At 47.5% G+C, this 15,291-nt stretch overlaps 1 protein-coding gene across 4 annotated transcripts in view; it reads right to left on the bottom strand.

Annotated features, from left to right (window-relative positions):
- The window catches only part of MBNL3 (muscleblind-like splicing regulator 3), an 88,306-nt gene that overhangs the window by 20,637 nt on the left and 52,378 nt on the right, over nucleotides 1-15,291 (bottom strand). For all 4 annotated transcript variants that reach the window (XR_774664.1, XM_010572492.1, XM_010572494.1 and 1 more), the window contains exon 3: nucleotides 6,439-6,603. Coding sequence is in view for 3 of the 4 variants with exons in the window: in XM_010572492.1 (XP_010570794.1) it covers nucleotides 6,439-6,603 (165 nt within the window). In the remaining variant the exon portion in view is untranslated. The remainder of the gene's footprint in view (nucleotides 1-6,438; nucleotides 6,604-15,291) is intronic.

Below are 15,291 nucleotides of genomic sequence, written 5' to 3'. Positions count from 1 at the left end.
TTCTCTGTGGCTCCTAGACATTTTACACCTTTTGCTGCTAGAAAAGCTCTTTAAGGATCTTCAAATGCTGTGACTCCCTGAACACTTTAGTGAGAAGGCAGCATCCATTAGACTGTTTTCTTTTGTGTGAGCACTAGTAATTACAGTGGCATCTGCTGAACTTCTGTCACTACTCACACTGTAAATGCTATTTTAAGGAGCTTCTCCAGCCTGACCAGTCTGCACAGGGTCATGCTGGGGCCTGACATGTTGTCAGCACTTGTTTTACGTACCCATTGTAGCCCAAACCTTGCAGCACATGCGGCTTGCAGAAATGCGTGGGCAAATCTACCCTATGTTTTTCCAGCACCTAATACGGCAGGAGTCCTGCGTATCCTGACAGAGCAGGTGTGACACAGACATTGTTCCAAAATTTCAGGAGATCCTTTAAAGCAGGCTTCACCTGCCTGGGCTCAAACACAACCAGGAGCCAGCCCAAGGACCTAGCTGGTTTCTGAGATAGAGGGGAGATGTTCCTCCCACTGGTCAAGTGGAGGATGCCAGAGCATTTGTGCAGCCAGGGAGGAAGGCTGGAGTCTTGCAACACCTCACACTGAGTGAATTCACCAGAAATCAGTGGGAAGGGGTACAAAACATTCACGAAGAGATGATATACCAGCCTCTCCACCAAAGCCATGACAAACTGGGAGGCAGGTCCTGCTGCCTGTAACAGTCTCCATCTACAAGGCAATTCCTTAAAAGCAGCCCCTCTCCTCACTGGGAGCAATCGGCAAGGGCTAACAGATCCAAACCCAAGCTGAAGCGAGCAGAGGAAAGATGTCCATGAGGAACAATTGAGGACTACAGTCTACTTGCAATCCTGGAGACCTGCAGAGGGGTACGTGAAGGAGCAGGATGGGGTTTTATTGCTGCCACTGGTTGTTCACCCATTTCCATGCCCTAGCATCTGCTGCTGTGTTCCCGAGGTTTCACAACTGCTTCTTCTGCCCGCCTGAACTGTGTGCCTGGTGCCACTGATTGAAAGTGACAGCTCTGCTCCACACCCTGCCCGCAGGCAGGGGACTGACACTCAGGCAGCCAGGCAGGCGTTTTCAGCAGATGCACAGCCAGAGAACAAGCAGACCTCACTCAACACATTAAACCTGGAAGTGCTGGGGTTTGAAGTCTGAAGTGTGCTAAGCGCACTGAAAACTGCTCCTTTGTAAGCTGGCATCAGGGAGCTCTGTATTTATTGTGGCTGATGAGGGGAAAAGATGGGCTGCGCTCATTGCCAGCCCTGACTGCCTGTCTTGGATTGGGAAATCCAGTCTGGCTTGTGCATCAGTACCAGTAATAAAGATGCTGCCAGCCAAATCTCTCCTCCCTTTACGTCTGTGCAAGTCCCCCATGCCAGGCCTGTCCTGAGGGAATCTGAGTGAGTTTCTTCCTTGCAGCCAGAATCCAACTCTAATTTTTACTCCAAACAGCACTGTTCTCCTCAACATGCCTCCCATTCACCTCTTGTGATTACACCCAGCCAGGAGACCTGACAGATCAATATTATGACTGTATCCTAAAAAAAAAAAAAGTCTCAACTTAGCTGCTGGTGCGCTCTAGGGCAAAACAGAGGGATTGAAAGTATCACTACTTACCCCTGCTGGCCCCCTTAAAGCTCTTGCAAATTCAGGAAATAGAGGGGCAGGTTTCCTTGCAAACTAACTTTTATTGACCGTAGCATATGCAGACACTACCAGTTACTCCTGAGCAGAGGAAAACAGGTTACAGTGCAGCAGCAGAGGGGTTCAGACTGGTAGGAGCTCACAAGACTGGTTTACTGAGTATTAAAATCTTTGTAAGAATAAATAAATAAAAAAAAAAAAAGCAGCAGCTGAAATGGCTGTTGTGAGAACACATCTTGCAGGAGGGCTGCCAAGGACTTCAACAGCTCTGAGCTGCCCACAGACCCCAAGCATGGGAGCTGTTGGATTGAAGGTGTGAGCAGTGAGAAGGGACTGTCCCAGGGAGGGGCATTTGTCACCACTGCTGGTGACAGAACCTGTAACAGCTGATTTTGTTAACAAACTAGAAGTTGCATTCAATTTGCCTGGCAGAAATTGTGCTAAAGCTAGAGAAGAAACACAGAGTGGGTGTGAAGAGGAAGGCAGATGAGCGGCTGGTGTTTTGTCGAACACAAGCGCTGTCTCAGCCGGGAAGTGTTGATTCTGAGTTACCTCAGATCCTAAAAAGGGAAAGCCTGAAAATGAGACCCCCAGCAAAAATACAGAGGTGTTGATGGCCTGAAGGAGGGGAAACAGGTCACTGCCAAGCAGCTACACATGGAAAGCACACAAAAAACAGTGGCAGCTTTTATTACAGTCTGGTGAGAGAAACGTAGAAGATAAAGATCTTGTACTGACAAGGCTGAAGACCCTGATATTGAAAACATAATTGATGCTGCTCAGAAAAAGCAAAAACCTGTGTTCCCCTCCAATGCAACTGCATGGGGCTGGCTGTAAAAACACCTCTCTAACATGATGGCTGAGCACGCTGGAGTGAGTCCAAGCGGCCAAAGCATCCAGCTACCTACCACCACAGATGCTCGTTTCCCCAATCAGACTGCAAAGACACACTCATCGCTCAAAGGATATCTCATTTTTGGGCTGCTGTAGTGTAAAAGTCAGGTGTTAATGCCCCACAGCACTGTGTCTTGGCAGACAGCAGCTCCCGGGTGGGCCAGGGTACATGTGTTTATTCATTCCTAGTGTGCCTTTGACTGGAGGCTAAGATATAGATCAGGTTTTTGCTGCATGGAACAAATGCATGCCCAAAACACCTGTTGAAATCTGCTCCAGCACTTGTTCCAAGCATCACTGGCCAAGCAAGTTGCTCACCCTGTGCTTTAACCCCTCCATCAGCACCAAGGGGTGGCAGCAGGGTCCTGCTGCCCCAGGAGGGAATGCACGGCTGTGTTAGAGTCCGGGTTGTCTTCAGGGACATGGGTGACTCAGAGCTGTCAAGACAGTCCTGGCTACAAATACCTTGACAGGAAGAAAAGATGAAGAGCTTGAAAACAAAGAGAGGGGAAACAATTTCCCAGAGCAGCAGCAGAGGCAGCTGCAGGGCAGGAGTGGAGGCAGGTGTGTCAACACTGCCATGCTCTATCCAACTGCCTGTTCAGACACAGCTAGCAGGGCAGCACCACGCAAGCCACTGCCCCGCTCCACCAGGTCAATTTGGAGCCTGTGCTGAAGCACCTCCAACGGCCAGCTCCAAAAGTCCGTCTCTCACTGCTGCAAAGGGATAAAGCAGAATAGAGAGTGTGTGGATCAGGCCCGGGGTGCAGCACTTTTTGGGTGGCCTTGCTTTGGCGCACACAGGGCTCAGAGTGACCATATCTGAGAAACCAGACACAGCATTGACCAAAATGGCTCTTTGTATCGATGCCAGATCCAGCTCTATCCACCTTCAACCTGACTTTTATGCAGTCTTAACAGAGACAGAGGCAAAACCAGCCCAGAGAGCTTTGAGCACAGCTCAACCAAAGCCAGCAGTCATGGTGAATTTGGACTTTCAAAAGTCAAAACTTTGCTAGAGTCTTCCTACTTGGCACCTATGTGGTCCCTCCAAGGTCTCTCCCAGACAAATACACCATGCTGAGCAAATACTCTGCTCAGTTTCCTTGCCTGACTTGTTTTAAAGTGCTGTACAAAGCAGCCTGTTTAAAACTGCATCATGGCCACCAAACATTCATGTGATTCTCAGCTTTGCACGAACGGTTAGCAGCAACATCAGAGAGTAACCAGAGACTTCAGAGAAATAAGCTCACACTAGAATCCATTAATTCACACCTAGTAGGCTTCCGTGAGCAGCATGCAGCAGGCAGCCCACATGGGACATAGTTCTTCTCCAAGCAGCACCTTCATTAACCAGCCACCATCAGGATCCTAGCTCTTGGCTCAATGGGATGATTAGCTCTTACTGGATATCAGTGGTGGTGCAAGAAGATGTGAATGTTTACGTGCAAGCTCAGAGACAGACACATTCAATGCCATTTCAGGAAGCATGGTGAAAAGCTGCTACGTCAAGTGCTGGTTTGGTGTTGCGTGTGATTTTTTTGGTGTTCTTTTGGTCTGTTTTTTTTTAAACACAGTAGCTTTTCTGGTGAAAATGCACTTTAAAATGTCTAAGCATTCAGCTATTGTTTGGAGCTATTAAGCATGCTGTTCCAAATCTTATCTCTGGCAAGCATCCCAATTAAGCAGGCATCCCGTTGATCAGCTTTCTGATCACATGGGATTTGTTCTGCTGCTGCATCTGATATAATACTTTCTGCTTTGAAGAATTTCATGTGTAGCCAGAAGGAGGCCCCACCCTTCTCATTTAGAAAGAAAAAAAATAATCTCAAAGCCTGCTTCCACTGGCAGCATCTTCAGGAAATCAAAGGCAGTTGAAAGAGCAATCTCTTGTTTGTCCTGAAATTGGTGTGGAGCAAGTCAGGCAGCAGGAATTAGACCAAGAGCTCGTTTACTCTGAGCAAAGTGTGGGAAAGCAGAAAGGGAGCAGTCATTGCAGAACAAATTTTTATTTTTCTTCTTTGTCCATGTCTCCCTCATGGCACAATTCAGAAACCAGGGACCTTTCTCATCAGATAAGGTTACCTCTGAAATGAGAGCACTAACCAGACAAACTGACAGATTCAGTCTCAGAGGCAATTTAAATGGCAGGAGCGAAACTGCAGGAGTGAACTGGACCTGCAAGATTGCAAAATGGGAAGATGGGAACTTTCCAAAGAGGAAATCCCAGAGATGTTTTGAACAGCCAGCCAAAGAGTGTCCACTGTGAATTCCCCACAGAGGAAAACCCCAAACAGGAAAGGTTTGCTTTTGGTACAAGGCTAGGAAACCAGTGCTACCATTTTGTGGGAATTCAGGATTTCCTTCTGATGTGCACATACTTTCAAACTCCCCAAGAGGTGCAAAGATTATAGCAGATTAGAGCTTAATGTGCAGAGCAACTAAAGACTTTTTCTGTGGCACATTTTCCCTTCTGCCTCACTTTTCCATCTTCAAAATGGGAATAAACAGCATTTTCCTAGCTTACACAGCAGGGTGAAGATAAAACTGCTAACACGCACACATGATGACCAGAGTGAGGGCAAACATGGAAAATCCTTCACAAGACAGGAGGAACATGCCAGACTGGGGAAATGCCCCGACATGGTGGCAGAGCACCATCATGAAGGGACACTGGCCAGCTTTCCCCGCTGAAACACAGCTCCGTCACGAGCTCGTACACCAAACAGCACAACAGCCTCCAACAAGGAAGAACCCTTCACTGGTCTCTTGTAAGGCTAAACCAGAGACACCCAAACTTTTCAAAGTCAGGGTGACAGATGCTGAGTCTGAAACCCCATTTGGGCAGAGAAGCCAGGTATTGTAGGTGGGACATCAGGAGGCCACTGTAGGCTGGTTTACAGACTTGTACACCTTAATGCTAGAAGAGTTTGTCCTAGGGATCCAGCGAGACCTCCTGTGTGGCACAGCACAAGGAACCTCACCCAGCAACTGCACGTCAAGTACACATTGCCCCAGGAAAGATATTCAGCCCAACTTTAAATGGAGAACTCCTAATTAAGCTCTTGGTTAAAAATGTGCAACTTAAGTCAGCACTGAAGAGCTGCTTGAAGACCTCTGACAATTCTTAAAATATACATAGCAACAGACTCAAACTCAGCTGACAAATGTCACCCCCTCCCAGATACACCAACCAGCAGATACGAGCCATCCTCTCCATGGCATAACAGGGTTCTCCAGCTTGAAAATCTGTTTTAACCAATAGGCAAAAGCAGGGACCGGCAACAAAGGCATCTCTGAACTACCTGCTCTGCAAACACCCATCTCCCACAGGCTTCCCTCCCTACCTGAAGAGAAGCAAATCTTTCCTGCTGTGAGCATAGAACAGCATTACTGTGAAAAACAGGGCTGTGACATTAGCACAACTCTTTGCTGGGACAACTGCAGTGAAATGGGTCTCACTCCCAAACATAAAAAAGTATTAAGGTCTGGGTAGGATTCATCGTCCCCAATTTTAGCCCACCAATACAATGCATCTAGTCCAAGGGAGTCAGCTGGCCTCTTGCCACAGCGTGGAAGAACTCCAGCATCCTCACCCCAGTGTAAAACACCTACCCAAAATAGGATCCCTTGGAACTGAGCCACTCGAGACTTCTAGGAGGTATGTGAATTAACTGGTCAAATATCCACTTGGCCTATGACCCTTCCACTTGATGCCCTGAATCTCGCAGCTCCTTAAGTTATCAGAGGAAAGGAGAGCCACAGAAGATGCTGCCCAGCTCTGTGCAGCACAACTGCCCAAGCTCAGGCACAGGGCTGGGGCCTCAGTGAGCAAACAGGAAAGAAACGTGGAGCAGCATGAACCCGATTCATTGCTGTAACTTACAATTGGCTGTAGCTGCGCGCCTGGTAGCATAAACTGCATTTGCTGAGCAAACATGGCTGCGGCCGTCTTCTGCTGGATCAGGTTGTTGCGTCCGTTTATTTCAAGTTGTGTTTTTAAGTGTGGGGGAGGGTGGAGATATTTGCAGTTCTCTCGGGTACACCGGCCCTAAAACACAAAATGAAACAGCATTTCAGCGAATGTAATACTCAGGGCAGCCAGAGAAATTTAATTGAGGATTGTTTGGGTTACTGTAACAACACAATCATTTAGGCAGAAGCAGTTTGGTAGCTACTGTGCCTCTTTTGTGATTTTTCTATAGCAAGGCAATACTTAGGTGAAGAGCAACATGACTTCTTCTGCAGTAACACTAACTGAATACTATCAATCTAAACCCCAAAACAACAAAATTTCCCCATTTTCTTGTGTGGGTTGTTTTTCCCCTCCCTCCCAACAGCAGACCACTTAACTGGCCCTGACAACCAGACAGCAAGAAACAAAACTGTCTCCACCATTTCCCCAGCTGTACTGGGTAAAACATGAAGACAACAGCTGTGTAAAGCAGCACCTCTGATCTTCAACATGCACGTACCCTGAGATGCCGAGAACTGATAGTCACAGGAGGAAGAACTGAAACAATTTCCCCCTTCATGCTTTCATTTGTCAAAAGCCACAGTATCTTGCATCACTGACTACTTCCCCCCCCCCCCAATAAACATAAGCATTGGGGAAGCCAGTGGCTCCTAGAAAACAAAGGATCACTAATGTTGCAGATTACCTCAAATCAAGTGAGACCATCACTTTTAAAAAACATCTATAAACTATGCCTTGCTTTTAATAGCGTTTGCAAGTAGGTATAGGAAGATAAATAGTAATAGTCCACTGAACGCAGAAAACTAGTAACAAATTTTGTCATTAAGATGAAAAAATTCTTGAAAAAGAGGGGTTTTTCCCCACTCTTTCTCTGTGTATTCTCTCCTCAAGAAACAGAGGCATAGAGAATGCAAGAAACATTTTATGCAACTTTATACTTAAGTTTCATAAATAACTTTTACGCAAAAATGGTGAACTTTTTTAGGAAGTAATTCCTTGGAGCTATTCAGAGCCAATTAAAATAAGGCCAGATCTTGGGGCCACTGAGCTGTTACGTGACAGATAACTAATAATCGTTCCTGCAGCCAGCAAAGCAGCAGGACCATCCATTACCCAGCCTGTCCCAGGCACTCTTGTCAAAGGATGGACACCGAGTTCTCAGCCTCAATATAATTAACTTTGCTTTCAAAAAGGGGCACACCAGGTGACCCCACGTACCCGCTCCCATTAGCAGAATCACACACAGCAGAGCTGTAACCCATAACCAGGTCCACAGGGGTTTGCTGGTTACACACCACCACACCAAGGGCTCGGACTGACGGAAACCCCCTGGGATGGGCTCCTACCTACATCCAGGATGCTCCCCTGAGGATTTTTAAGACTTGTACAAACATAGAGGTGGAATCACTGGACAGTCTGAGTACCACCGCACAAAGCCTACACCGTGACCGACTGCAGAAGCTGTTTTTGAACCCCCAGCCAGGCTCCTCGGTGTGCCGGGAGAGCAGCCTGAGACTTGCAAAGCTTTAGGTGTGCTTTCCTCTGCCCCCCTGCCTGCTGGGGATAACGTCTTCACTGGGGAGAGGGCTGCAGAGCTTGACTGCAGCGTGAAAGGGGCTGTATGATGGAGTACTGTGAGAAACAGGCTCCTCTCTTACCTGCTCCAAGGAGATAAGAGTGTTAAACAAAACCCCTGGCTCCCCGTTGTTATTTAGAGGCAAATAATTAAGTGCAAGAAGTGATGGGCTAAACCCACTGGGACAGGAAATAAACCACTCCCAAACTTCAGCAGCCTGCCTTTGCAGAACGAAACTCTCTGCCCTGCTCCTAGAAGGGCCCAGTGGCTCCCAACAACCCGACTCAAAAAGAAAGAGGCTTTTTAATGCTATTGTTTTGGCTTCTCAGCAGTCCAACAGCCCCAGATCCCCAGCAGCAAGTTAACTGCTCACAGGCCCCGAGGACATGAATCTTCATCACCAGACACTTTCTTACATCTGTGTAAAGTGAGGGTAAAATGGCACCACACATCTGGCTGGTGCTCAGACAACCCAGCACTACTACAAGGTAAATAACAGCATTAATCTGGAAGGAGAAGGAGACTCATCAGCACTAGGCAGATTTGGGTCATCCTTCTCAGGGCATCTTTCCAGCTGCATGAGACCAGGTCCCTCCACAGCCCTTCCCATCACCTGGGACCCAACAAGAGTCCGGCATTCAGGCTCAGAGCATACCTGCTGCATCCCACCTCCACAACTTCTGCGAGGCGGCTCAGGTTGCTGCGGACCAGGAGCAGACCCCGCAAAGCAGCGGGTTGTTGATGGCTAGGCAGCTGCTCTACTCTAAGCTCCAGCCTTCGAGGGCTTACACATCAGCCTTAGAAATTCCTCCTGGTTGAAACTTGGCACAAGTGCTTTTGGGTTGGGAAAACACTAATTTCTACCAAATTTGGAATAAATCTGTGTAGATGTTTCTACACTGCAGGAATGGAGAAGATGAAAAAAGAGCTACTATTTTTGCGAACAATACTTACAGGGCCTTCTTCAACTTGAAAAGGACTTTGCTATTCCAACTGAAATTTTGCATGTCATTGATATCAGCCACCCCAGCTTGGTGTGAAGCTTTGTTCTACTTTTTTCTCAAAACATTGTTTGTTTAATTCCAACAGGGGGTTTTACAAACACAACGTTTTTATTACCAGAAAAAAAACCCATACAGCACGAGGCCTTGATCCTGCAGGCAGAGCTGTGAGCAGAAACCAGTGCCTACATAGAGTGCTACTGGTTTCAATGAGGACATGTATTTACAAGGAACTGCCAGCTGTGCAGATGCTGCTGCAGAGTGAAGGCTGTGAAGTACAGCATGGCTGTCAGTCAGGCATTCTAGGGCTCCAGGAAGATTAAATGAATCATCGCTGCACTTGGATTCAAAACCACACCTTCAGTCTAGCTCCTCCTTGCCATCATTTTGAACCTGAGCATCATCAACCACTGCATTTCACTAGGATGGGTTAGAAGTCACAGCTGAGTCGGGTTGCCCTCTCCAACACCACAGTAGGCTCTTCGTCTCTCAGACAATGAATTTTAGGAACTGATGATGTGATAGAGTGACACAAAATGTTCCCAGTTTAGACATCCAGGTATGAAACAGCTTTCAAGAAGTCTCGCTCTAAAGTGATGGACACCTCTAGTATCCTCTGAACTCCAACACTGGTAGAGGTGATCCCTTCTACACTTCTGTTGCAATGCCCACAGCTCTCAGGACTTCTCGGCAACACATACACTCTTCAAGACCAACTTCAGCTCTACGACAGCCACCAGAAGGACAAAAGAACTGCCATTATTCACTTCTCAGTACCAGCTGCAACACAGCAGGGAAAACAACAGGGAACTGGTAGCAAATCTGCTGTGTGGATGTCGGGCTGGGGACAAATAAGGACAACTCCATTTTATACCTGGGTGGCCTAGGAATACAATATGAGAAAACACAACAGGAGTCAGGCCTCTAAGTTTCAGATGAGCATCTTTATGCTAAAAGGCGCAGTTTTGCTGCAGTGACTAGCTGTGGCTCCAGCACATTGAATGCTCGGCAGAGGGCACAGAGCCCTGCACAGAGACTTGCTGAGACACTCTCCAAGCTGAGTGTTGCACCAAAGAGCACCATCCTAGCACCTGGAGTGGGTTGCTGCATGTGTTGGGAAGGGGCATGGTGCTCAGAGACTGAACCTGTGTCAGCGAGTGGCATGCTGAGCCTGCTGGGACCAGTGCAGCCATCCTGTTATAACTGGAGGAGTTTGTTGCTGTTAATTTAGCATGAGTATTGACTCCAGGGAAGGCGCATGCCCACCCTGTCCGGGGTGGCACACGAGCCTGCAGCCAGGGAATCACCACCCAGCAACAGACTCTGCTGCTGGCCTTGGTAACATGCTAAATATATCTGTATTTTCTGGCTTCTCGCAAAATGGAAGGAGTCTGAAGGACCATATTCGTCAGCTTCTTTGCCAACTACAACCAGGAGGGAAAAGCATATGGACTGCACTTCCCAAGGCTTGAAAAATGGATATTAAAAATAAATCAATAAAAGATTTTGTAAGAGTATCTTCTCCCCCTTTCTTCCCACACACTCCCCCACCCTTACAGTAGGCTGCTGGCATGTGATTGACTCTGTGTTGCCAACTTAAGTCATGCTGTGATGGCGCATACTGTAAATGGCTGGCATCTGACACTAGCGAACGTGACAGCAGCTTGCAGTGCAACAAAGCCAGCTGTTTTGAGTGCAGCACTGATGGCAGCAGACTTAAATCCAGTAGAAGAACCTGCATTACACCTGGCTGTTTGGAGTCTGCTGGGCTGCACCTTGTCATCTGCATCCTAGCTCAGAGGGGTGCAAATAAGAGCACGCTGGATACTGCACCAGGCTGGATGAACCTACTCTAAGCATGCTGCACAAATTCTCTTCCTGGTGGCTGCTGAGGCAAGCTGAACTGTGCTGCAGAAACAAGGCTTCCAGCACAAACCCAAGGCTTGCTCACGTTTGCACCAGTAATGCAGTTTGTTATGGTCTCTTTAATCCTGGACGCCAGCAAGGGGTTCCAGAGCAGACACGTTTCTGGTTTTAATGACTGCACTGTATGTCCCATCAATCATCATCAGTTCTCATGTGAAAATCTCTAAGCTAATGTTGCTTTTCACACACTGGAGGCTGCAGTAGGCTTGCGCCCTGACTGTGCTGTCTTTTCCACAGACACTGATGACATGTGCAATGACTGACAGCAAAAAGAATGAAAAGAGACCAGGCAGGAAAGGATTTCCATGTTTTGCACAAAACCAGGCACCAAAACACAGCTTGTCTACATAACTTTTCCCTGCATGAAGCAGCAGATTTCCACCTCCCTAAGAGTAACTCAGTGGGGAGGCACATTCAGAGATGTGCTGGCCCTGCTTACTCAGTGCCTGTCGCTCCAGCGCTGAGGCATGAAATGCTGTCTGCTTTCCATCCCACTCAACACATGCACACAGAGGCCTTCTCCTGACCAGGGGTCCTCACTCCTGCCAGAGTCTTGCATGGCTTTCACATATGCAATACAACCTCAGCCACCATGGTGTCTGCCCCCACATCTGGAGGGCACACAGAGACCAGGCTGCAGAACTGCCTGCAAAGTGTGAATTGTCATGCAACAGTGGGAGGCAGAAAGGGGGGAGCTCTGGGTTTCATCCCTGTGTCCATGCAGCACAGCTAAGAACATGTACTGAGCAGCACGTGCTGCTCCAGGTCTACCCCTACTGCCATCTGCTCTCTAAGAAAAGAGAGATACTGGGAGGCAGACTTGGTATCTGGTAATGCCCAAGCACCAAGTCCTTTACCCACCCTGTAGGGACTTGCAGCTTCAAAGCTACCCTTCCAGGAAAGCAAACCACCATGGTATTGGGAACACTGTCCATCCACCATCCCAACTCAAGCGCTTCATGCTCACTATGGTTTGTCCTTAGCAATTTGTTCCAGGGCTGAGCAACTGGCATGCTGGCTGGATTGCACAGCTCATCCTGCCATCTCCAATGCTGCATCGCAGTCCTCTTTCCACACAGGTAGAGAGCTGTGCCAGAGGGAGGGAGATGGCTGTCCCTCTCACTGCTGGAGCAAACAGCTTCTGCTCAGCAAACAACATCAAATAGCATGGAAATAGCATGTTTTCAACTGGAAAACAAAGGACGCTGGAGCCAACAAGTCAGCCTGATCATTAGCTAGTGTTACATCTCACAGGTAGGTGTTCATGCAGCCAAGCTGTCACTCACTGTGGTTCAAAGCCTAGCTCTGTACATACCTTATCTGCAATTCATTTCTACAGGCTAATGAAATGTTAAAAGTTATGCTGCCAGCTGAGTCAGTGAGAAGTATAACCTTGCAACCTCCCTTGAACATTGACCCTGGCACAGTACATCAGATAACTTCTGCTTAATAGCAATGCTTTTCTCCTCACAGTGTTGGAGCAGCTCACTTTTACAGAGAGGTTTTAAAGTGTAATTATGTACAAAGCACTCCTCAGATGTGTTCTCATGCAAGGCTGTTAGCCCACCTACAAGGATCCTAAAAACCAGGTCTAGAAGGATGTAGAGAAGTGACACATCACCCCTAAGCCTACACACATCAACTTCACCTATTTCCTTTGTACCTATTACTTGTGTATTGCCCAGACAAGGGACTCCAGCACATCACTCTCCCTGCAGCTGTAAAGCTCCTCCTGATTCTCAACTGCAGTTTTGCTCCTCCTGCAACCAAAGCCTAAAACTTCTCTTACCCCAGAGGGCCAGAACAGGAATTACTCCCTTCCTCTTTGAGGAAGGGCCCATACTTAATGGCTGCAGTCACATCTATCCCCCTTCCTCAGACCTCTCTGCTCTAGACTATGCAAACCACACTCTTTCAACTTCGTGAGCATGCTCTCCAAGCCCTTCATTAGGCTGCTCCCCCAGTCAGCCTGCACCCCTGCTGATGTGTGTGCATGCACGGGGCACCGCGCTCCAGCTAACCCCTTACCAGTGCTGTGCAGGTATGGACATTTTTCTCACATGTCCTGCAGATAACACTGCTGCTTATACAGCCCTGCATGACATTTTCTTTCCTTCTAACAGTGTAACATTTCTGATTCACTCTCAACAAGCCTTTTCCAGAACTACTGCCTTCCCAGCTATGCTGCACCCTGTGTCATGCAGCTGATTCGCTTAAATGCAGTATTTCGTATGCTTTTATTGAACTTGCATCCCTTTTTATGGGCTATTTTTCCAACCTGTCAAGATTATCTGCAATTCCACATCTGGTTCTCTAAAGTGGCTGTAGTTCCTCCCAGCTCAGAGCATCCTACCAATTTAACAAGCATACTCTCTCTCCATTCCATCATTCAAGTCATCAGAACGAAACAAAACAAAACTGAACAGTCTTGCCAAGCACATCCTTTCAGACTGCCACTGAACTCACTTTTCCAAGCTGTTGTGGGTTGTCACATAAAAGTTTCTCCAATGCTTTGTTCCCTGTCTTGTTTAGAAACTGATTTGTGCCATGTCAGAGACTCCCAAATCTAATGCCAGCACTCCATCCTCCCTATCTCTCTGAAACAGCCCATCTCAAAGGCTTTCCAGTTCTACCGCTTCTTCTGCTCCTCTCTGGACACCTGTAGGGATGCTTGAGAGTTAGTGTTCTGCACCCCTCCTGTGCCAGCATCTCTACTTGCCATCAAGCATGCATTTGTACACAATGTTGGGTACAAAGAAGCTGGTGGTCTGAAGTTACTTGTAACAGCAATAAAAAAAAATACAGCACAGCTAGTTGCTGACATTTTTCAAATGCAGGTGTAACACCCATTTAGAGAGAGCCCAAAGACTGCTGTTACGGTGTGGATCCTGCTGTGAACAAATCATAGCTGAAAACAAAAAGCAAAACGTATCTTCTAGTTAGCATTACCAGATGGCAATCAGCCTCGAAGGGAAGGGAAGCAATGTAGACTTCCTATCATGCAGAAGTTTCAATTTCAATGCATGTGGATAAAAATGCGAGAGTTAAGGTTAATCTGGTAGCTTCCAGGTATGGATAATATAGACCCTGTGAAATGCGTGTTCTAGCTAGGAATAAGTACGGTTCGTGAATACATAATTTGCTGGAAATAGGATTCAAACAGCCCATAAAGAGCACAAACCACAATTTTGCAACGTCTCTAAGATGAGCTTTGCCTAACTTCTTTGAACTTCCCACCTTTGGGTCCAAAGAGCCACCTCCCTGAGCCTGCACACACAGTTGAGAAGAAAACTGCTAAAAACACCCCAGGTGTTACTTTGGCCCTGCTGAGCTCCCCTGCAGTTGTTTGAGAAACCTCTTCAGATTTTATGCTGTTCTGAACTATGCTCTGAGCTGTGGCAGCAGTGTGTCAGCTCTGATCTGGGGCTGCTCAGGTGAACAGGGACATCTTTTGTTGGGGTACAGAGGACAAGAGTCAGACCTGCCTTTCCACACAGCTTCAGTGGAAAAACCTGAATATCTATTGCAAGCTCCCCGGGCTACCAACGCTCCTAGCACTCTCAAGGCAGCCCCAGCTTGCCACTGAAACAGTGACTGAATTTCATGGCTTCAATGAATGTCAGGTCAAGCCCTTTCTGAGCAAGCCTAGACTTGATTTTGACTGAAATGAGTGAACCTTGATGTTTTGCATGATTTCAAATGAAAGCAGGTGACGTTGGGCAGCTATGACAAGAGGTTTGGGTCCTTTTGAACTGAGAGCTCAGAGCAAAGCTCAGTGGCACGTGCAAGTGCAAGGCAGCTAGAAAACCCTCAGAGCAAACCAAGCAGACGTGCTGTGTTCACCCTGCTGAAGCGAGGCTGGTGCATTTTACACAGTCCCAGTCTGCCCAGTTCTCTCCCTACAGCTGTGGGGCAGTGCCCTGGCAGGCCAAGTAACTGTAGGTGTTTAGGCTTAAAAAAACAGTTATATCCCTCTGCAACTTTAAAAAAGCAGGTTGAACACAGCCACTTCAGTCCAGGTAGGGTCTAACTCATTTTATGTCCAGTGAGTTAGAAAAACACAGACGGAATGGGAAACAGACAAAAATCCCTGGCTCTAGGACACCGGTGCTGCTCTTCAGCCTCCCCATCTCACCCGTGACCGCTCTGCTGGGATATTTTTGCTTTGCAAGGAGATGGAAGGAAGGACAGGAGGAAGAAAACGTCAGCATCATTTTTGCAAATGTATTCGAGTCCAGACAAAAGCTGCCAACAGCCAGC

The sequence above is a fragment of the Haliaeetus leucocephalus genome, unplaced genomic scaffold, assembly GCF_000737465.1.
Source record: "Haliaeetus leucocephalus isolate CR32 unplaced genomic scaffold, Haliaeetus_leucocephalus-4.0 Scaffold340, whole genome shotgun sequence".
Taxonomy (NCBI): Eukaryota; Metazoa; Chordata; class Aves; order Accipitriformes; family Accipitridae; genus Haliaeetus; species Haliaeetus leucocephalus.
Note: the sequence above shows the minus strand (reverse complement) of the source record. Positions and strands in the feature narration are given on the sequence as shown.